This window comes from Primulina huaijiensis, chromosome 1 (genome assembly GCF_012295235.1).
Source record: "Primulina huaijiensis isolate GDHJ02 chromosome 1, ASM1229523v2, whole genome shotgun sequence".
Taxonomy (NCBI): domain Eukaryota; kingdom Viridiplantae; phylum Streptophyta; class Magnoliopsida; order Lamiales; family Gesneriaceae; genus Primulina; species Primulina huaijiensis.
Window position 1 is genome coordinate 20,337,788 of NC_133306.1, and position 22,999 is coordinate 20,360,786.

General features: G+C 33.1%; 2 protein-coding genes across 6 annotated transcripts; both read left to right on the top strand.

Moving 5' to 3' along the window:
• Nucleotides 1–1,484: 1,484 nt before the first annotated feature.
• Nucleotides 1,485–5,432, top strand: LOC140983190 (guanylate kinase 2-like). 4 transcript variants are annotated; one of them, XM_073450144.1, is made up of 12 exons: nucleotides 1,485–1,778; nucleotides 2,196–2,231; nucleotides 2,364–2,474; nucleotides 2,568–2,644; nucleotides 2,735–2,864; nucleotides 3,142–3,504; nucleotides 3,937–4,058; nucleotides 4,142–4,277; nucleotides 4,357–4,402; nucleotides 4,483–4,588; nucleotides 4,752–4,848; nucleotides 5,194–5,432. In XM_073450144.1, the coding sequence occupies exons 2-11, from the start codon at nucleotides 2,229–2,231 to the stop codon at nucleotides 4,843–4,845; spliced, it is 1,188 nt and encodes a 395-aa protein (XP_073306245.1). In that variant the 5' UTR covers nucleotides 1,485–1,778; nucleotides 2,196–2,228; the 3' UTR covers nucleotides 4,846–4,848; nucleotides 5,194–5,432. The 4 variants fall into 4 exon arrangements, with proteins under 4 accessions (XP_073306245.1, XP_073306230.1, XP_073306254.1 ...); XM_073450129.1 differs by lacking the exon at nucleotides 5,194–5,432 and having other exon boundaries at nucleotides 4,752–5,139; XM_073450136.1 differs by lacking the exon at nucleotides 5,194–5,432 and having other exon boundaries at nucleotides 1,532–1,696; nucleotides 4,752–5,139.
• Nucleotides 5,433–16,970: 11,538 nt separating this feature from the next.
• LOC140983215 (zinc finger CCCH domain-containing protein 30-like) lies at nucleotides 16,971–20,420 on the top strand. 2 transcript variants are annotated; one of them, XM_073450174.1, is made up of 2 exons: nucleotides 16,971–17,362; nucleotides 17,983–20,420. In XM_073450174.1, the coding sequence occupies exon 2, from the start codon at nucleotides 18,004–18,006 to the stop codon at nucleotides 20,167–20,169; it is 2,166 nt and encodes a 721-aa protein (XP_073306275.1). In that variant the 5' UTR covers nucleotides 16,971–17,362; nucleotides 17,983–18,003; the 3' UTR covers nucleotides 20,170–20,420. The 2 variants fall into 2 exon arrangements, with proteins under 2 accessions (XP_073306275.1, XP_073306266.1); XM_073450165.1 differs by having other exon boundaries at nucleotides 16,971–17,262.
• Nucleotides 20,421–22,999: the final 2,579 nt, after the last annotated feature.

Consider the following 22,999-nt stretch of genomic DNA (forward strand, 5'->3'; position numbering starts at 1 on the left):
AACATTTGAATTTCAATAGCTTTTAAAACCTAATGAACATAAACCAATTTAATAATTATCGAGTTATATTGAGAAACAATTACTTTAAAAACAAAAGTTTCGTTAGTGCGGATTTCCGGACCTAATAAATTCTTTTATGTTTATTATATGTAGATTAATTAATTAAAAAACGTACTGAATATTTTAAATTTGTACTAGTGATTACTTTTTTTTTTAGTTGCAGTACAAAAATTTATATTGATTAATTATTGTGAGACGATCAGAGTCGACCCAGTCTTTATTTGGAATCAAAATTAATATTTTTATGGTAAAAAGTAAAATGTTTGGTTAATTGTATCGATATTAAAAAAAAGTGGTTTTTGCATATATTTGGTTTTGTGATATTTAATCAAATTGTACTTGAACTGATATTTATCACAAAAATTCTTGTGAGACGATCTCACGGATCAATTTCGTGGGTCGAATATCTTATTTGGGTCATCCATACTTTTTATGCTAAGAATATTACTTTTTATTGTGAATATCGGTAGGATTGACCCGTCTCATAGATAAAGATTCATGAGATCGTCTCACAAAAGACATATTCGATATTTATATATTGTTTAGATGTATAAGATAAGATGACTTAAGTCAAACGGGTAGGCGGCTTAATAAAGCGAAGGGTTTTTAGAGCTTGACTCATTCAATTTCTTTCGAACTTGACTCATTCAATTTCTCTGTGTTGACAGTAACGTGAGAAGATAAATTTTTAATTTCAGTCAAAGTCTATAAATTAATAAAAATGTAATTATGAAAGAGATTGGAAATGTGTCGATGAATATTATTTTAGAGAGCAATAGCGAATAGTTCTCTCCTGAAAATTCATAACCATGTACATATACTTAATGAAACCATACTTGGATTGATAAATTTGAAGTTATGAATTTTAAATTCATTTATTAATTGTGCAAATCAATTTGACGATGTATTTTAAATCTCAAATAGTTATTTTTGAGTCATTGTGGTGAACTTTAAATATATTTTTGAGTAGGTCTCTTGTGAGACGGTCTCACGAATATTTATCTGTGAGAATAGTTTCAATCCTACCGATATTCACAATAAAAAGTAATACTCTCAGCATAAAAAGTAATACTTTTTCATGGATGATCCAAATAAGAGATCCGTCTCACAAAATACGACCCGTAAGACCGTCTAACAAAAGTTTTTGCCTTTACATAGAGTAATTTCAAATAATTCAATTAAATATTTTCTCAAATTCAAAGCATTCATTCAAACCCTAATTAAATACTTGGATTTTTTATTTTCTGATATTTTACCAAGACTAATTTACCCTTATTTTATATATTGATGCATGAATAAATCTAGAAAAATACAATCTTATATATATATATAATTTTTTTTTTTTATTATTATGAAGAAGAAAAGGTGAAAGACAAACCGAAAGCGGACATGGTCCAAGAATTCCAAGCTTGGTGTTTATGCCACCGGCATCCACCTCTCTCCCACGCACAAACTAATACACACGGTCTCTGGATTATTTATTATCGTAGCCTCTCGACATTTCCTTGCAATTTCTTCATCTTTTTCAATCCATCCAAAGTTTTCTTCTCTCTTTTGTTCCTGTGGTGGATCAAATCACCACCTCAAGAAAAACCCACCGCCGAAAAGGGAAAAGTTTGAGCCCCTCAGTATTTACGTAAAGTGCCCCTTTTTCTTGGTGTTTTTCAGTTTTAATATTTAATTCGATAATTTGACCTTGTCGTGGTCACTAGATTGAGGTGGGTTTTCTTCTTCTTGTAGTTATTTATGGTTAGGGATGCTCCTTAGCGGAATTTATTGGTTGGTTTCATTACTTTCTCGCATGTTGGTCGAAAATCAATGCAGTTCTCGGCTTCTTTGTCGAAGTCAGCACAATGTGTTTTGGGTCGTTTCTGTTTTCCATTTGTTATTTTGTGCGGCATTAGAATCTTTGATTTCGGTTGTTTTTTGAGATCGTTTCTTGCATTTATATGTTTGAATTAGGTCAATCATTAGGTATCGATATGTTAATGAAGGATAATTCGTAAACGGGTATGAAGGGTGAAATTTTTTTTATGACCTTTTAATCTTCGGTTGGATTTGAAATATTTTGTTGCTATGAGCTTCGGATATTAGTTCTCTTCTGATCTATTGCTTTGTAATTTTACACATAACAGATTCAACCTTGATTGGGTGGATCACCTTTATCAATGGTGAGATGATGTTTCGGATCTTGTTCTTAGTTCTTGGATAGGGAAATAGAAGAAAATAACGTTTTTGTTTTGTTAGGATATTGTGATTTGAGTTCCCTATGGTCGTTTTAAAACTGTTCTTGATTTGATCAGGGAGAAGCTCCAGCTTTCTTTGTAGACGATCTCCCAGGTGATTACGCAAATGGGCATCACTTAAATTGGAAGGGCAATGAAACCGCTGTTACTATTGACGGCAATAGAACTGTACGTCGCTTGGAATGAATAATGTTCTTTAAGTGTGTTGTTTCTTCTCTCTCATGAGGTGACAAGTTCTTGTTTTTGAATCTATCGATTTAGTATTTCATTGATGTGACGAAAAATGGAGATTCTTCAGTGGTTGGAATTCAAGTTTTTGATAGATCTACTGGTGAATGGTATGGTTTTAATGTACATATAGTTATTGAATTATTGTTGTGTCCTTTCATTTAGAGAGGAGGGGAGGGTTTATACTATCGTCTTTGCAGGCAGATCCCCACTGTTTTAGGGACAAAACCTGATCTGTCTAAGGGTCACTCAGCTATTCTTTTGGATGAAGAGCGAATCTTGTTTATTAAGGGGGACTCCACATCTGATGCTTGCTTTTGGTTTCTTGAGGTAATGTGGAATCATGTGTTTTTACTGCTGTTGTTAGTTGTAGCCAGGGGCGGATTCTGGAAAATTGAGGGGGCAAGGGGTGGCTAGAGATCTATATTTTTTGGGAAATTACTCGTACATTCTTGTTTTGTCACTTGACAACGCACTCACACTTGTAGGGTCCCAGTCCCTGCTACCATGAGAGAAGGATGATGATTGTTCACTTCATCGACTTATTGCAGATAAATTTGTTGTTATAATTTTATACGTAGTGTGGTTAAACTCTGAAATTGTGCAGGTGAATACTCCTTTTGTAAAGGACCAGAAAATCATATTAGGCACCGAAGTGGTTGCCTGGAGTAAAGGAGTGATTGGCGAAACTGAAAAGCCAATTATTATTAGTGGCCCTTCTGGCGTTGGTAAGGGTACCCTCATTTCCAAATTGATGGAAGAATTCCCATCAATGTTCGGATTCTCTGTAAGCCACACAACACGTGCTCCAAGGAACCATGAGAAAAATGGTGTCCATTACCATTTCGCCGAAAGAAGTGTCATGGAGAAAGATATTGAAGATGGAAAATTTCTAGAGTTTGCAGCTGTCCATGGAAATCTCTATGGGACAAGTATAGAAGCAGTTGAGGTGGTTGCGGACAAAGGAAAGGTACGTAATTTCTTGGGGTGTGATTGAAATTTGTTGAGGTGGTTGCGGACAAAGGAAAGGAAAGGTACGTAATTTCTTGGTGTATGATTGAAATTTGATAATGTGAGTAATCAATTAATGTTTTGAGTTTATGCTTCACATACTTTGATTTTTCACCTGAGAACAATATGATTTCATTTGCAACTCTTGGTAATCAAAGAATAAATTTTGGAATCAGATTTGATAATTATTAGATCAATATAGCCTTAGCCCTATTATTTTACATTGTTAATGTAGATCTCCATTCCGAATCACGGGAATTACATGTTGTGCTGCATTTCTCTCCCCCGCCATCTTTTTTTTACTTGAAAATTCAACAATAACTTTATACATATGGATTTTTTGCATTTATTTAGCAACTGTAAAGATGGTGGTTTGTGTGATTTCATGTAGAGATGTATCCTTGATATCGATGTTCAAGGGGCGAGGTCTGTGAAGGCTAGTTCTCTTGAAGCTGTTTTTATCTTTATCTGTCCTCCATCATTCGAGGAGCTTGAGCAACGCCTCCGAGCAAGGTGCTCTTCTATACCTATAGGTGTTTTGAATACTCTCTCTGTGCTGGCCCTTTTACTGAAAAAGTTTGTAAAAAATGTGGCAGGGGGACTGAGACAGAAGAACAGATCCAGAAACGACTCCAAAACGCTAAGTTGGAGCTTGAGCAGGGAAACTCGTCTGGTCTCTTCAACCATATCTTAGTTAACGATAACCTTGATGTGTGTTACGAGAATCTTAAGGTGACTATTGCATCTTTTTTTTAATGATCCATTCATAAAAAAGAAATTGTTCTTAAATTCTCTCTCTTGAATCCTGTAGAAACTTTTGGATCTCGATAGTGGCATCAAGACCACCAAGAAACCATGTAAGTTTGTTCCTCTAGTAAATCGTTTAGTTCAAGTTGTTTATAATTGATATTTGGAGTTTTGCTTTGTGTCTATCCAGTTTCAGAGTCCATTCTTGTACCAGTACAGCATGAGACATCAAAAGTAGAAAACAAGATCATGATAACTTATGCTGCTCGCAAGCAAGAGAATTCAGCTGTTAACACGTATGTTTCTACCTTTTATGTATGGAATAGATTTTCAAATTCTACCTATAATTTTTCAAAAACTATTGTTTCGCCCCGAAAATCCATAGGTCCCTGTCGCCTCCTGTATCCTCCCCACTCGCAGAAGTTGCATAAATTCTGATTTCTGCAGCATTTCTTGTAGGTTGGTGCTGGATTTATCGTCAATCAAAGGTGGGACGCCTGGTCGGACAAGGGGTCTGAATATTAACGTATTAGAACCATCCAAAATGGCATAAACGGTACCATTACACCGAGTTAACTCCTCAAATTTATCAACTGACGAATTTTCCTTCATAAACTTTTAATCCATTGTTTTATGCCATTTACTCGGCTAAAAAATTATTGAAATTTCAAGATTGAAGCTCAGTGTAGCCAGACAATTTGAGGGTATAGATTCTTGAGAATGTTGCGGCAGTGTAGGTTGAGCTAACATCATGTTCCTAATTGTCTTCTGATGGAAACACTAAGATTCATATTGGTCGTCCTCTCTTGGAATATGATAAATTTCTAGAAACTCCATTTACATTTTAGATATACATATACACTATTTATATATATGTCAACACTTTCTGTCCGTTGAGCAGAACATGGCTGCCATGTGCATTCATGGATGGAAGTAAGGAAAAAGGACCACCTTTCATGGATGATATGTGTAGGGTTCCTTTCAAGTTAGCCAACTACGATTTTAGGTTGGGGTTGAAATCTTAGTTCTGAAATCCCGAGTTTATTTATTTTTGTGTAACTCGGAAATCAAGAAATTTCTCATAACGATGTGAAGAAATTTCAATAGTAATTGTGATTGATTTTAAATATATGAATGTGTTTTTTTTTTTTATGTTAGGGTCTTGAATTCACCTTCTGCCTATTAGACTAGATGCTCAATCAAATTGGTTTGCATGATTCTTTGATGATGATTGTACCATTCGTATTGCTATGAAACATCAACTACGTCAACTAAGTATTCGAGTAACTGATAAACTTCTACATTACGTAGAGTGTTTTTCTATTCTTTATTATAAAGATAAGACTATCGAAAAAATTATTTTGAAATATATCAAAATATTTTATTTCATAATTATCATTCATATTTGATCTAGCACAAAAACTCTTGTGAGACGGTCTCACAGATCAATTCGTAAGTCGAATCTCTTATTTAGGTTATCCATGAAAAAATATTATTTTTATGTTAAGAGTATTATTTTTATTGTGAATATCGGTAGAGTTGACCCATCTCACATATAAAAATTCGTGAGATCGTTTCACAGTAAAATTATATATCTAGACATTATTAAATTTGTGTTTATGTTTGTCATTTAATTTTATACATATTCCGATCCTCCACTAATTATCAGATGGGATAGGTTTTTTCCTCGAAGCCGGGCTTCTCGCATGATAAGTGGTAGACGTCATACTCGACAGCTTGCAAAAAAAAGAATAAGAAAGGGGACTTGAATTCAAACAATCATTCAATACTGAAGTTTTAAAGTCGCGGTCCAGGTCCATTGAATTTGTCAGTACATTTTATCCAGATTCCATTTAGATAACTATTTATAAAAATATTTTGTTTAAAATTATTTTAAAAATAAATATGTATTTGGACGATTATTTTATAAAATATTTTTTCAGTTAAAAATGTTTAAACAACTTTTTCTAATTTTTATTATAAAAACATCAAAAAACAATTTTCAACTATTCTTTAAAAAATGTACTCAGAGAAAATTTTTTTAAAAAACATTTCCAAAATTTTTTTTCTATAAAAAACTCATCTAAAAACATCTTTTGCGAATTTTATACTCATAAAACACTAAAAATATTTTTACGATTCTTTAATAAATTGAGCCTGGGATAGTGATCGGACATGGACGAGTTTGTCATCCTCATCTATGAATTCAATATTCACTGTCATGTCCATTATTATCTCCGCTTTTTCTGGTTCATGGAATCCATGAATCCGCATTCACAGGGATCAAAACCCCATCCCTATCTTATCTTTATTTCAAAAATATTAATGATGTATGGTTTGGAGAACGGGTTCATATAATCCCGAACGAACTTATTATTATAATGATAATATTAATATTAATATCAATATTATTTATTAATATTATTATTATTTTCGGGGTGAGTTCGGGAATGAAGATAATATCTCTATACTCATCCTTCATCCCGAACTATTTCAAGAATTTAAAAAAATCCATGAACTCGGAGATTCCTGTCCTGGTTTTTGGATTTTTTCGCGAGGCTCAGAACTAATTGAAAAAATTGTCATCTCTGACGGAGCCTTTGTTTAATCCATCGTTTCTATTTGCTGCCGAAGGATAATATTCTTATCAGTGGCATGACAAAAAGATAAAACAACGAAAANTTTGTGGGGGCTTATCGACGGGGATCACTTTTGGAAAGTTCAAGAAAACCACCCCCCATTTAATATATTTCTTTGGCTGAGTCTTGTTAATTATTTGGAAAATTTTATTTAAAAGCTTTTAAAAAAAAAATACACACTATTAGAATTATATTTATTTAATATATAAATAAATAAATAATATTAATAGAGTATTCAAATGTGCTAGCAACTCGTAAATCATTACACAAAATAATTTAGATTTGAGTTTGACTTTTAAAAAAAAAAAAAAATCATACCCCGAAATAAAAATCCACCCGAAATTCATAAAAGATCAAATCAAGAGTAGAAGATATTTAATTAACTATATATTTTAAAAATTACTAAAATCATGACAAAATAAAATTTGAATTGAATGTAACCCTTACTCTTTTTCGTCTGAGTTGAAAACTTTCAAATCTTGATTACAAAGCCCATATATGTGTAGTCCGAAGACTAGATGATTTTGAAGGCCCAAAATAGGTAATCGGCCTTGGAAACTTGGGCCTTCGATGGGTCTCAATATTTTTAAAAACTAGTTCAACTTCAGTAACAACAATATATTATGAATAATGCAAAATGTACAACGATATTTATAATTATTATATCGTGAGATTTCGATAAATGAAAATTTTGAAGTGGATTTTTTTGTTATGAGAATTGTTATACAAATTTGGTTATACATGTAACATTACTTATAGAATATCTGATACCAAAATTTTGAATTTGAGATGAAATATTGAATTCGATTTACAAATTTAACAAACACTCCCCTAAGTCATAAATAAATCACAATTTGTAAACATTTTTTACAACTATCGGTATAATCTCTATATTCTAAATTATATTATTGATTAAAGATACATAAATTGATCAATAAACTAATAATTTTACTATTTAATGAATATACGCATAATCAACTTGTAATGTGTGTATTTTGTTGACTTTAACCAACCAAATATGAAGTAGTCTATTAACGTATTAGGAATGTATTAAAAATTAATTAATCAACCAAATTGATTATGCTATAAAAAATTACATTGTTTGACAATTTCAATAGCATAATAAAATATTATGCACAAAATATTTCAAGAAAACAAATTATTTTAAAATCGTGATGAATGTATCTTCGGATCATAGGGTTTTTTTTTAAAATATTATAAATTAATTAAAGCATTGTAAAAATATGACAAGTTTGGAGAATTTGTAAAAGTAGTGCAATCCGAGACTTACTGTCCCGAATTTAGATTTTTTATTTTTTATTTTTGCAAAAAAAAAAAAGAAAAAAGAAAGTGGGGTGGCACAGATTCTAGAATCCGTGTGTCCAATCCGTGTCTCCGGACTTTATTTTATTTTATTTTTTTTAAAAAAAGGGAGCTATTGACGACGGTTTAATAAAAAACCGTCGCTGTTTGCGACGGTTTAAACAAAAACCGTCACTAATATTAACTGCAGTCTGAATCCGTGGCAGAAATCCGTGACTTGCCCCTTGACTTTTAATTCTCGTGACTTCCAGTATTTAAATGTGGTGCCATCCTCCTAATTTCGCATCGAAGTCGAGCTAGCCGCAGGAGCAATTCTTTGTTTCGAATACCGATCTTCAACTTTTCCATTTATTAACGTAAGTCTTCGATATTTTTCAGAATAATTAGAGGTAACGATATTTTTTGTTGTTAATAATATTTATTATTGAGATGACACCACTGAGATGACAACATGATTAATTATTTCAAAATTGTATATCTATTAGATGATTATCACCTCACTGATAGATATAGAAATGAGTACGATCAGTAGACAACATATCAAAATTGATTATATATATATATATATATATATATANTAATAAATAATAATTGGTGGTAGAAACTACAAAGATGAATTATTAAATTTTAAATGGTGATGGTGCTTTTCTTCGCATTTGGCAACTAAAACATGACATGTGTACATAGGCCATCGAATAATGTCCCTTTTTTTTTTTTTTTAATTTATTTTCGGTGTCTGTTCTTTTCCTCGATTTGTGACTTTCACTAGAGAAAAATGGTTTTATCATTATATCCATCGGATATAGATATATCAGAATGTAATCGAAACACATCATTCTAATATGGTAATGGCTTTTAAATAAAAGTAATATTTGTTGGGTCACTAGTGAGTTCAAATTTTGAGGAGAAAGTTTTTTTTTTTGAATTTTTTTATATAATTAATCAATAAAATAAAATAAAGATATAGCATTTTAAAGAATAATCACAAATAATATAGTTAGACATTTACCATAATTGACATTTATTTACAAGAAAATATAATTTAAAAAAATATTGATTCAAAATAAATTTAGAAGTACTTAGAAGGCAGACGTTTACAATTCTTTATCCAAATTTTTTTAAAAAAAATAGTATTATTTTTATAACACAATTTCTTACAATAATAATAATTTTTTCTCATTTATAAATTAGAACCAACATAGAGTTATGAAAACTCATATTGAGAATACTTAGTAATTTGTTACAATATTGAACTTAAATTAAATAACATGAGTAAAACAATAAGAGTAGGTCTCTTGTGAGACGGTCTTACGAATATTTATCTGTGAGACGGGTCAACCCTACTTATATTCAAAATAAAAAGTAATACTCTTAGCATAAAAAGTAATACTTTTTCATGGATGACTCAAATAAGAGATCCGTCTCACAAAATACGACCCGTGAGACCGTCTCACACAAGTTTTTGCCAAACAATAATTAATTATTTTCGAAGACCTAAGAAGCAGAACCGTTTGAATAGGGAATTCTAGTAATACACTTGCTGCCTGGCAAAACGGACCCAAAACGCCTAGAATTGCGATTAAACAAGAAACAAAAAATTTGCCAAACCATTGCTATATAGAAACACTTAAAAAAATCAAATTTACAGGATAAAATAAAATTGAAGGTATACAATACACGTAAATTACTTTTAAAAAATGGGATGAAAAAAACAAAGTAGTAAGAAGACACAAAATAAAAATAGTTGTCCTGTTTATGAGTGTAAACAAATCGAATCGAGCTGAATGTGTTGAAATTTTTAAATCTTTTGGTTCAAGTTCGATTTTAGTCTGAGCTCGAGTTCGAGTTCGGTTTGAAAGATCCGGACATGTTCGTAAGCTATTAGAATTATTACTCGAAAATAAATAATCAACATATTTGAAATCTATTTATTTTATATTTATAATATATCAAAACTAGCGAGCGGCTCGCTAAATATCGCATAATCTAATTTAGGCTCGAGTTCGATTCGAAAAAAGTTCGAACATGTTCGGCTCGAATTCGAATGAATACTTTTCGAGTCAGATAAAAAATTTCGCGAGCCGAATCAGTTTGTTTACACCCCAAGTCATGCCCCGAGCCTAGGACTGCGCAAGCACGACTTCATAATACACGTTTCTAGCAACTGCTATGTATCTATCCTCGCTTTATGAAATAACTAGACCAAGTTGCTGTATGACTGTGTTGTAACCCTTTATTAACTAATTCACACACTCATAATCTCATATGGGATGAGATATCACAATCACCCATCCTCAAAATATGATGATCTTGTCGCCGGCATGATCCTCTATCCATTAGCTTCGTGAATTTAAAGATGATTTTTATCGATTCAGTGGTGGCTTTCGTGATATAGAACTTTGCCCCGCAGGTTAAGAAGTGACCCACACACACATAACACTCTTTCCCGCATAACACTTATTTTTCACTATTTTGGTTGGTGATTGCCTCTGATACCATTATGTCGCATCCGAGCCCAGACCTATGCAAGCGTGACTTCACAATAGGTCTAATAGAAAATATTTCGTATTCATCATTATTTTACTAAAATAACTAACTAAAGTTGCTATATTAGTGCATTGTAATTATTTATTAACTAATTTTCATACTCCTTATGATCGGATATGGGATGAGATAACACAATAGGATTAAAAATCCATGATAATTGAAAATTATAACACTATATTTGGTTAGACAATCAATTTAGAGAGACACTATAATATTTATAATTTTATATTTAAGATTTTTTTTAATTTTAATTTAAAATTTTTGATTGAAAGTTATATTTCTAATTAAAACTTTGAGAATGAAGAAGAATCGAGGGGGAGGGGTATAATATTTTTATTTTTTATTAATTTATTTTTATATAACAAATTATAAATATAGTTTTTTTTTTTAAAAAAAAAAAAACCAAAACTAACAACTAGAGATAAAAGCTGAGGGATGCGGGTGCCACTGATGCTCCGTCTGTGCTTACACAATAACACACAAATAAATTAATTATAACTTAGTCTTGAATGACCTTTTGCTGATTAATAACCAACTAAACAAGAACATGCATATGTTGATGAGTAATTTTGACAATATATTTTTTGTTCTTCTAAAATATGATATTATTGTTATCGGGTCATCCGTTATAAGCGCTGAAGTTTATGAGTTTGGAGGAAGAAGACGAAGGCCTAATTTAATGAAAAAGTAAGATTGTATATGTTGGTGAAAAAACTTGTTATAAGTGGATTTAAGGAATCTAAAACTGGCGGTAGGACCAAGTCGAGTTAATGTTGAACATTCTTTTCTTTAAGAAGATTTTGCCTCTTTCACGATGCTGATAGGATCCGACATTCTTAGTTCAACTTGTGATATCATCACTATCAATAACAAGTTTTACCAGCACAAAATGTTCCAAACTCTCTCTTTTGAATATATTGGATCTCAATTTATTGTTGTTGTTAATATGGAAAAATCATTGATCCATGAAAATTTGCACCATTTCATGAAATAGTTAACTTACTGATATCGACAACAAGATCTTTGGATATGTTTTTCATTAAAAGACTTTGATTAATTACAGAAGCTGTAATAATTCACTTCAGTTTGGACTTAGACACTGTCGAATTGAAATTCTTAGTTCCCTTTACAATTTATCAGCATACAACTGATTTTCTTTCTTAGCACAACTGATATTAGAAGATCAAATACAACAGTGTAAGGTGCTAGTACTTTAGCTCAGATTATAGCCTTAAAGCTATGAATGTTTCTGTGAAGTGTGAGCTTTTCTGTATGAATATCTTAACTGAACATGTATATCTGAATTCGAAAGTCAATCAGAATAATTGTCCAAAAGTTCTTCTCTCAGCTGAACTCCTCGGGTATTTATAGGCTTTGCTTCCAACGGTAACATTGAATGTATTAATTAATACTTATCCTTTGATTTGTCCTTTCTGAATATGTCAACATTATTTTGACAATAGTACACTGTGACAGTCTGTTATGCGGCGCTCCTTCTGATAATCTTTGTGTTCTTCATTCTTGAAGTATTCAATATGTCATTCAGTTTGTTTATGCACTTTAAAGTTAACTAATCGATATTGACAACAAGATTATCGAATTCAGTTTATCACTAAACTGATTCACTCTTTCGAAAAACTTCGAAAATGGTAAATGTAGTTTACGTAGGTTGGCTTTTTGGGATTTACAAAATATGTTTGTATATTTGAATATATAAAAAGAATAAAGAATCTAGCTTGTGATTTTCTGATAAATTTCATTTTATTACTAAGGGACTAGTAATAAGATAGTGTGTGGGTGTGATGAAAATTAAAATTAATAATTTATTATATGTTAAAACCTGTATTTTAAATTTAAGTTTCATTAAAATTATAAAATTGTCTTATTTTAGTATTATTTGTTTATATTTAAATGTCTTACTAAATATGTTTTATTTTCAGGTTTTTTACATGTTGATAAAATAATGATAACTCAAGCTACACAATTCAAATTGAGGTGATTCAAACATGTTTGGAATCCTTGAGGATGTATTTACAACTTTGCAGAAGACATGAAGGCCTAAAAAATCTATTGAGATGATCAAATTGTGCAAATATCAAAAGGATGACAGATTTACTTTTACTATACCAGCTTATAGTAAAAAAATAATAACTATTTTAATACTTAATCAAATGAGGTGAATCAAAATACCAAATTCATCTACAGCCAATTCCCTACATATGTTGTGTTTTGAGCAAAGTCAAATTTGGAGATTAAAGTCGTGGATCATATCATTCAAAAAAAGGTCATGGAATTGAAGTTAGAGGAGACAAAAACTACTATTACAACTACATGACATTAATAAAAAATTTTATCTTTTATCTCATTTGGTCTATAAATAGAGGCCTTGTGTTAGCTTGAGAGATATCATATCCCATTGTAAAATAAAGTGTGTGTGTATTAGTGTGGAAATAAAAAATTTAAATTCCAATATATTTTTTTTCACTTTTCTAACTATGAGTGATGATTTTACCGTTGATCAAAAGTAAGTTAATGACAAGCTAAATCAAATACATCAAGGTGAAGATGATGAATTTTTGGTGTAGTAAGATTATTTATATTTTGTATATTATTTCTATATTTCTTTTCATTTAACTAACTTATTTTTACAGTATGTATAAAAATGAATTATTTGTTGTTATCAAATATATATATATATATATATATATATGTATATATATATTTAAAACATATTTTTCATTGAGAAGATAGCTTGGCCATGTCGGTTGTTCTAAATGCAATATTATGATTCAATAATAACATCTAACAATTTAACATTTACCTTATTGCAATTAACATTTTACCTTATTGCAACTAACTTATTAAATCATATATTTCATTTAGGCAATAGCTTGGCTCTGCCGGTTGTTCTAAATGAAATATAATTATTTAATTTAACATTTATTTTATGCAATTTTATATTTATACAATTATATATATAATCATAGGTGCCATATATATAAAATATCGGTTAATTCAGTATTTTTTTATAGTGGGAACTATATTATATTATGTATGTGTTTAAATATTTAATTTTTTTTCTTGGAACCATTATTTATGGTATTTTCTTTTGTTTTTCCTTTAGTTAAACATTATTACATAAATCAGGAATAAATCTTTGAGCCTTGACAAATTTATAATTTGTAAACTTATTTCTTGCATTTGGTAATTTATAAATTAATAAATTTAAATTTAAAATAACCTTTATGTGGATTGATCTCGTACTTACGAAATATATTACTTGCAAACAACCTACACTTGGGTGAATTATAATTTATATAGTAGCACTTCCATACTCAATCGATATCTTAGACCTAAAATGTCCTAGGTCACCGTATCAGTATGTGTCGTATCATCACTCGGTTTCTCTCGATACCCAATCGTCCAAGAAACATGGCTGAGCGGCCCTTACTAGTTCAAGGCTTATATCAAAGGATACTCATGCTCAAGATGACATGCATATGCCACATAAATATCATGTCATGACAATAAAACATGCATCATATGAAAAGTAAAATACAAAACATAAGAATACATACTCAGCTGGATATCTCTATCAGTACTTGTATACCTCTATTATAATCTTGAATCCCTACGCTCCAAGCCTAGACAATATGACCAAAAACAATATTATACTATAATCATGCTTGATAACTTAAAATCTATCTCCCAATTATAGCTAAGGCCCTCTGACATACTTTCGTCCGTCGATAGCCCTTCGAAGATGATAGCCTTGCCGCTCGATCTTTGAGTTGCCGATTAATCCGGGAGAGTTTTGCAACTCGTACAACATTAGGGAATAGCTGGAAAATCCCATAATATGTTCTAGAAACAATAAAGTAAGCTTGAGAGGTGTTCTTGGAAATGAATCCCGAGTGACCTATTTATAGGTGGAGTTTGGAAGATCCAAACAGGCTTCAGACATACTTATCATGCTCGCTTTGACACCTCATCGAACAAGTAAGATTGGAAGCTTCGATCTTGAAAGGTCTGAACTATTGTATGTCGATGTTCGTTATACGCATTACTTCTTTTTTGGCTGCAAGGATTCAGAAGGTCTGATCCTAGGTTTGGAAGGTCCGAATTAACAGACTGGTAATTCTGAACTGCTTTGTGATATTTTTGAACCGACTAACGTCTTTTTAAGTTTCGGGTTATTACACTTTGATCCGAAGATCACTCTTGTAACTAAGTACTTTGATCTCGTTTTCTGGTATGATATTTGACCTTAGCTCTGATCTTGATTTGACTACATGGAACAAGTTAGTTCAAAAGTGTTTTAAGTATTGTTAATATCCAAAACTAGATTTTATCTTATAATTTCGACGTGTTTTTCCGACGCTTAAAGTATAAGACAGGAGAAATAGAGGTGATAACAAATTATGATCAAATTATGAATATAATGAATAAATAATAAAGTCCTCAAACTTTGTTTTTACAAGAGTGAAAGTGGAGGAGACACATAAGTATTATGTTTTTTCCAGCTATAGGGCGCTACTATCTAGGTCGAGCTAGTACACCAGCTTACCTCTTATCTCCTTGGCCACTTAGCAGCATACTTCATAACTCCTAGACAATCATCATATCATCATGTTACACCTCCTGACTAGAACACTCAACTATCCTCTGGTTACGAACTTTCCCTTCTATGGCGATCCAATAGACTAGGGTCGAGCTCCATCCACGACCCCAACGCACCTTTGGGTTCCCTAGCACATTTCCTAGCTACATGCCAATTGATGATGCTTACCTTAATGGGCTGGTCCTGTTGTTCAACCCTTGTTATTTGGACATAAGAACAACAAGTTGGACTTAAGCATGTGATAAGCTCACTTGTAAAATATCAACAGTGAAAGTATAATAAAGACTTAAATTTATGAACAAACCAACAAATGGCCGGACGTGAAGCCTACATTTATGAACAAACCTGCATTTATAAATAAAGGACCAAAATCAATAGTAGTTACTTGTAAAATAGTTCGAAGTGGCATAACCGGCTTCCAAAGCGGTAGGAAATATAAATACTATTCACGCATGATACCGATCTTCTATTCGTTTGCATCTTGCCCTTTATATATATAAAAGGGATATATACGACTCACGCATGACACCGATCTTCTATTCGTTTGCATCAATCTTCTAAAATACGACTCGTGAAATCGTCTCACACAAATTTTTGCCTAATAAGATTAAAAAACTACAAATAATCATAAATTGAAAACATACGTACATGATACCGATCTTCTATTCGTTTGCATCTTGTCCTTTATATNGTTGTTATTTATTATTATTTGTAGCAGTTTAGGGCGTCAATTTGTGTGAATATAAGAATGTATTCTTATGCCACCTCTTATTCGATCGACACTTGTGAAGCAAGAATCGATGGATATATCCCAAATCGACCAATTTAAATTAAATGTAAATGTGGGGAAACACTATAAGATGTTGGTCATTGAATAAAGTGTAGTCTTTCTTTTCATATTAGATTACCGATCACTCCACTAACTAAAAGATACCAATATAAAGCCAAAAGATGTCGACTTAAGAAATTACTCGATTACCACCATTTTACCATATCATGGAGTAACTGTTATCTTTAACACATGTCCTGAATATTGAATTTGAATATTCAATGCCCACAAATTCAAAATACTAGGATAAAAATTTGTGTGAGACGGTCTCACGGGTCGTATTTTGTGAGACAGGTCTCTTATTTGAGTCATTCATGAAAAAGTATTACTTTTTATGCTAAGAGTATTATTTTTTATTGTGAATATCGGTAGGGTTGACCTGTCTCACAAATAAAGATTCGTGATACCGTTTCACAAGAGACCTACTCAAATATTAGAAAAGCATAGTTTTTAACATTTAAATTTTCTAAGTCGTATTCTTAACAAGTAATCAAAGCTACAAATAACAACCAAACACTAATTAATACACACAATCCTAGCTCGCTGGTGAACTCGAACTCGAACTCGAGATTCCAAGATTTTAAAACATCAGATTTATCATTCGAAACAAATTTTGCATAAGAGAAGAGGTATATTTTAAGAATATAGGAGAGGGTAAAACAAGATTAACTATTAGTATGAGGGAGCAAACTGCAATTTAGCTTTATATAGAGAAGACACGAGAGACTGAGGGCAGGCCACGGCGGGCAGAAAACATAAATAAACGTAGGAAATGGTTAAGAAAAAAGAGCGAAAGAGAAGAAAAGCATCTGCCCTTCTTGTCACTTCACTTCGATTTCTTTATTCTCTCCACTTACTCTTCTTTCTCTAGATCTGTGAATAATCAGGCCCTTACAAAGCTAACTCCTCCATCTTTACAGTTTTTTTGGGTCTGTATATACTAAAAAGAATGAATTTTTTGCTGCTCTTGGTGATGGGGTCACTGGGTTTTTTCCATCTATTTTTTTCCTGGTACTGAGTTTTTGTTTGTTTTCTAGTTTCGGTTGCTTTTGTTTTGCTTGAATATGTGATAAATTCGTGAACTCGCTGCTAGCGAGCTAAATGTACTGGTGTAAGTATTCTGATGCTGGCAAGGTTCCGATTTTGGTTTCCTTTGTTTTTTGCTGCGCAAGAATCTGATATAAGTCCAGATATCTGATTTTAAATTAATGGGCATGCATCATAAAAAGGGTTGCGTTGTTTATATCCCTTTTATTTTCTTTCTCTGGGGTTGGACTTTGACTTTATGAGAAAGGGTTGGATTTCTTGGCCGCCGGTTTCTTGTTGAACCATCCAAACTGGCAGTAAGATCGAGGCTTTTTTTACTATTTTGATATTGTTATTTTGGGATGGGTCGATTATTTTGTTCTCGTATATATGAGGGTAGTTTTTGCTGTTAATTTGCGGTGACCCCTGCCCCTTTTTAATCTTAAATCCTCGTGCATCAATGAAATCTACGACCCTTTCTAATTCTGGATGTTACTATAAAGTTATTTTTCATTTTTTAAATTTCTCGTGTTTAACTCTTGTGTGCCTTTATTGTTTTGGGCGATCTCGGTGGACTAATTTTCATGTCTATCTATGAACTGTATGTTATTTAGGAATTTTGTTGTTATTTCTGAATTTATTGTTGCTGTTCTTTTCTCTTTGTGATTCTGATATCAAGATTTCTTTGTTTTTGCCTCCTTGAAGTTGAAGACTAAAAATGAAAGCATGTGCAAAATAGATTGGTTAGGGCCTGGAGGTGTATCAATTCCCGTTTACTTTGACATTAGAAGAGACGGTGTAATCATGGATTCCAATCTCTATGTTGAAACTCTAGATTATTTTCATAACTTGCTTGAAGTTGCTGCGAACAATGATGTTGAGGGCTTTGAAAGGTGCTTGGATCAATTAGCATCTAGAGTTGATGAGGTCGGAGCGTGGTATGGACGACAAAAAGGCTCGAATCAAATAGTTTTGCAGCAAAGGACTCCCTTGATGGTGGCTGCGACTTACGGTAGCGTTGATGTTGTGAAACTGATTGTATCTTTACCTGATGTTGACATGAATAGGTCATGTGGTGTCGACAAGAGCACTGCTCTTCACTGTGCTGCATCTAGTGGGTCGGAATATGCTGTTGATGTCGTAAAACTACTCTTGGCCTCGGGTGCCGATCCTAATATAGCTGATGCCGATGGGCTTTTACCTTTTGATGTTATTGTTGTATCCCTGAAGTTTCCGGAAATGAAAAATTCCCTTCAAATGATGCTCGCAACGGATATAATGTTTGAGAAAGCACACAACCTTAGGGTGTCAATTGAAACTCCAGATTCTCCGCCATTTTCACCGGCCCATGGACATGAATCCCTGTTTTCCCCCTCTCAACTGGCACCTTCTCCAAAGAGTGCAAGATTTCATGACATTCTCATGCCATCTGCACCAGAGAAGAAAGAATACCCAGTTGACCCTTCTTTACCTGACATCAAGAATGGCATCTACTCAACTGATGAGTTTAGGATGTTTTCTTTCAAGGTGCGGCCCTGTTCTCGTGCCTATTCACATGATTGGACCGAGTGCCCATTTGTTCACCCAGGTGAAAATGCGCGGCGGAGGGATCCAAGGAAGTATCATTACAGCTGTGTGCCCTGTCCAGATTTCCGCAAGGGGGCCTGTCGAAGGGGGGATATGTGTGAATATGCTCATGGTGTTTTCGAGAGCTGGCTCCACCCAGCACATTATAGGACTCGGCTATGCAAAGATGGTATAAGTTGCAACAGAAGAGTTTGTTTTTTCGCCCACACGCAGGATGAACTTCGACCATTATACGTCTCTACTGGTTCTGCTATTCCGTCTCCTCGATCAAATACCTCAGCTGCTAATGCCATGGATTTTGCTGCAGCTATGAGCCTTTTACCGGGTTCACCCTCGATTCCTATGATGTCACCATCTCCATTTTCTCCTCCTATTTCTCCATCGACCAATGGGATTTCGAGCACGGGTTGGCAGACTCAACATAACGTTCCATTGCTGCACTTGCCTGGAAGTAATTTCCAGTCCAGTCGGTTGCGATCATCTCTGAATGCTAGAGATATTCCCACTGAAGGCTCGAGTTTTTTTCCAGAAGTTGATGTCCAACAGCAGCAAATCTTGAATGAGCTCTCTCTTCTGCAGAATCCGAGTATTAGTACCAATTTGTTGAACCGTTCTACTCATCCAAAAATGCCAAGTCCTTCAAATTTGGAGGATATATATTCTGCAGAGAATTCTCCTAGATATTCTGATCAGGCATTTGGTTCAACAGTGTTTTCGCCTTCACACAAAGCAGCGGCCCTTTATCAATTCCAGCAACAGCAACAAAGCATGCTATCTCCAATCAGAACTAATTTTTCGCCAAGAAACATCGATCACTCTCTGCTGAAAACACCCATACGTGTTCCGTCTCCTGGGAGATTGTCACCTCGAAGTATAGAGCCAATATCGCCAATGAGTGCTCGAACATCGTTGCTAGCTCAACGTGAGAAGCTACATCAACCGTTTCGAAGTCTTAGCTCACGTGAACTTGGTTCTAATGTTGCAGCAGCCGATGCTTCTTCAGAAGACACTTGGCCCAATTGGGGCTCCCCTAGTGGTGCACCAGAGTGGTCAGTCCATGCTGATGATTTTGGGAAGATAAAGAGATCTTTATCGTCCGAGCTTCTCAACAATGGGGAGGAGCCGGATTTATCATGGGTTCAGTCACTTGTCAAAGAATCTGGTCATGATATGAACGAAAATTCCGTAGCTGGTACATCCATGAGTATGAGCGAGAATCTGAGTAGCCAGATGGAAGAAATTGATGAATCTGTTTTGGGCGCATGGCTTGAGCAAATGCAGCTTGATCAGCTGATGGCTCAATAAATTCGAATGCATCTACTACAACTTAAGATCCGTCAACACGAGATTTTTGTGGAGCATACAAGGTTTGGGAACTGACACAGAAATGGCTTAAGTTCCATTATATCAGATAAAATTAATATTGTTTTTTCCTTTTGATTCATTCTGAAACTAAATATTGCAAAGAATGAGTAGCTATGTGTTGTTGGATGAGGGCCTAGTCTAGGAAACACTCTTCCAATTGCCGATAAATATAAATATATTTTTTGGTTTATGGATAGATTTTGCGCTTAATTTTCCAATGCTGTGGTACGATGGATGTCTTTGAAGGTCTATGCGTGTGAGGCCAACATGGCTGTGGGTGGGTAATTCTCGATTTGGTCTTTCATGTCTTTGAATGTCTATGCACTTCCTGGAAGTAATCTCCCTTTTTATTCCTGTAGTCTCTATTCCTATTTACCCTGTTCTCTATTTTTATTTTATTTTTAGATATGAGTACTTGACATTGTTATACCTATCGAACATGTTCAAAAGCATAAGACTATCGTGTTTTCGTATAATCAATTAAACATTTTATCTCGTTGACCGAATTATTGTCGGGTCATATATATCAGGTTTTACAGATTGTTCTTCACAGCTTAATCACACAGCCGCAATTGATGGTTCATGAAGTAGATCTATTTAACATAACTTAATGCAACTTTGTACTGTTTCTTTATCTTATGGTATGCAGCAAATAAGTTTAATTTTAAAATAAACAAGAGAGACATAAGATTATTTTATTCAAACATACGTAATATTATGAGAAGAAACTTGTTTAGTTAGTTATCGTAGTTAAAATATCATACATATAAATTAGAAAGAGAAATATTTAAAAAAATTTTTGAAAGAAAATGAAGAGGTTAAATGATGTTTTCATCTTTATTCTGTCTTGATATATATAAAGAAGATTTGATGGATTTGAAATCCGGACTTCAATCTTGAATTATTTCTTTCCCTTATTTCCAGTTGTGGTCGACAATGTATTATAATGGGTGGTTGAGTGGTTCATTCTTTCACTAGCTAATGGTCCAATATTCTATTAATTATTAATCTGTCTTTTTGTGGTGGTGAGTCACATCCCACCTGCGTTCTTTATTTCCGTGGGGAAATATTTTGCTTTTGAGGTCCTTGAAGAGAGAGTTTTTTTTGGTGGTCTTTCACCACTTGGGCATGTCTCTGCAAGATATTTTCAGTCAGTTCTTGGCCGAAAGCCTTTATCAAATTCTAGCTTCTTTTGGTTCGGGCATTCTGAACAGATGCATTCTAACCATCTTTCCACAAGAACTATGTTACAGAATTTCCGACTAATTTTTTTGCTCTCAGGCAACTTGTTATTCCATAGAATTTTTTTCTTTTCAAATATGTCTTATGCAAAACTTGTAGTTTTTCCTGTCATAATTTTTAAATGAAATATCCATTTAAAGAATTTTGATAAAACTTGATTTTGTTCATCTCTGTAAGACATATTCATAGATCTCATGTTCTTCTCGTAGAGATGTCATCTTCAATTGATGAAACAAAAAGAGGTATTTTTTCTGCTGGAGAATCGTTGATAAATTTCATAATAATTATTTCTGGCCTCCTTAGCTTGATAAAATGAAATAATTCATATGAGCTTTTCTCAGCTGGTTTTGGTGTTGTAATGAAAAAAATATAGCTCCAGAATATCTTTCCGGTACAAATAATCGTTGTTTGGTCATGTTTCATGAGCTTCTTGGATCCACTTTGGTAGCGCTGATATTTCTAGGAAGTTGGGTGATGTATAAACCGAAACTAGAGCCCCAAATTCATACCATGTCTTGACTTCCATAGGATAAGAATTTGGTTTCATCCATACCCTTGGATACTTTCCTGCTATATCAATCCGAATTTTAGCTGGGTTGATACATATTTTTATTTTCAATTTCTCGTAGCTTTGTTAACATATCTGAAATGGAGAAATTATAAGCTCGTTAATACCACCTTAGATTTATCCTTGTTGGTTTGAGGTATAAGGTTGAACTTTCTTTTTTCAATCCCCGAGGTGAAGGACTAACTTGAAGGCTCGAGATTAGGACTCAGAGCTTCAATTTTTTCTTGGGCTGACTCATCTCCCGACTTAGCACTTGTGCTAGGGTATTTGAATTCCTTGCTCATTGTATAGAGACATGTACTCGAAAACTCTCCTTTTAAGAAGCAAGTTGTTTCTCAATAGTCTGGAGGATCGGATTTGAAATATAGATCATATCTGAGTATAAACATGTAATCATCATGTGATTCGATTAGAGACAATGCTTTTATCAACTTGTTGTAGCTTGCCCTCGACTTCTGCATTTATGGAAAGCTTGTTGAACTATGTTGGAAGCATTTTAAGGTGTTCTCTCAAATGACTACATTTTCGTGATGACATCGACATTAACGTTGTCCATATCTTGTTAACAAATATGGAAGAATATTTTCATGAGATTTAATAATAACAATATCAAAAATATAAATTTGATATAAAGCGTATAATCTTAATAATCCAAGTGTACCATCTTAATAATTTAACCTTATCGGGTTTAGATTCAATTATAATTTTCAAAAAAACTTTCACATGTGTATCATTAACTTTTAAGATAAATTTCTTTGCAAGTAAAAATAATTGTCATTTTTGCTGCATAAAATTTTTTTATTGATATGTCATCGTATGATTTATGCATATCAAAATATAGTCCGCTGCAATACCTACATGATTGTTCTCTATCTGGTGTGAGTTTTGTAAGAACCGCTGCCCACCATTGGTCTCCGGTTGTTCTCCATTTGGTGTGAGTATTGTAGGGACTTGGCATTT

Coding starts and splice junctions, on each gene's coding strand:
- LOC140983190 (XM_073450144.1), top strand. Junction 4,059..4,141: donor GAGCAACGCCTCCGAGCAAG/GTGCTCTTCTAT, acceptor AAAATGTGGCAG/GGGGACTGAGACAGAAGAAC. Junction 4,403..4,482: donor CAAGACCACCAAGAAACCAT/GTAAGTTTGTTC, acceptor GTGTCTATCCAG/TTTCAGAGTCCATTCTTGTA.
- LOC140983215 (XM_073450174.1), top strand. CDS start 18,004: ATGTGCAAAATAGATTGGTTAGGGCCTGGAGGTGTATCAATTCCCGTT.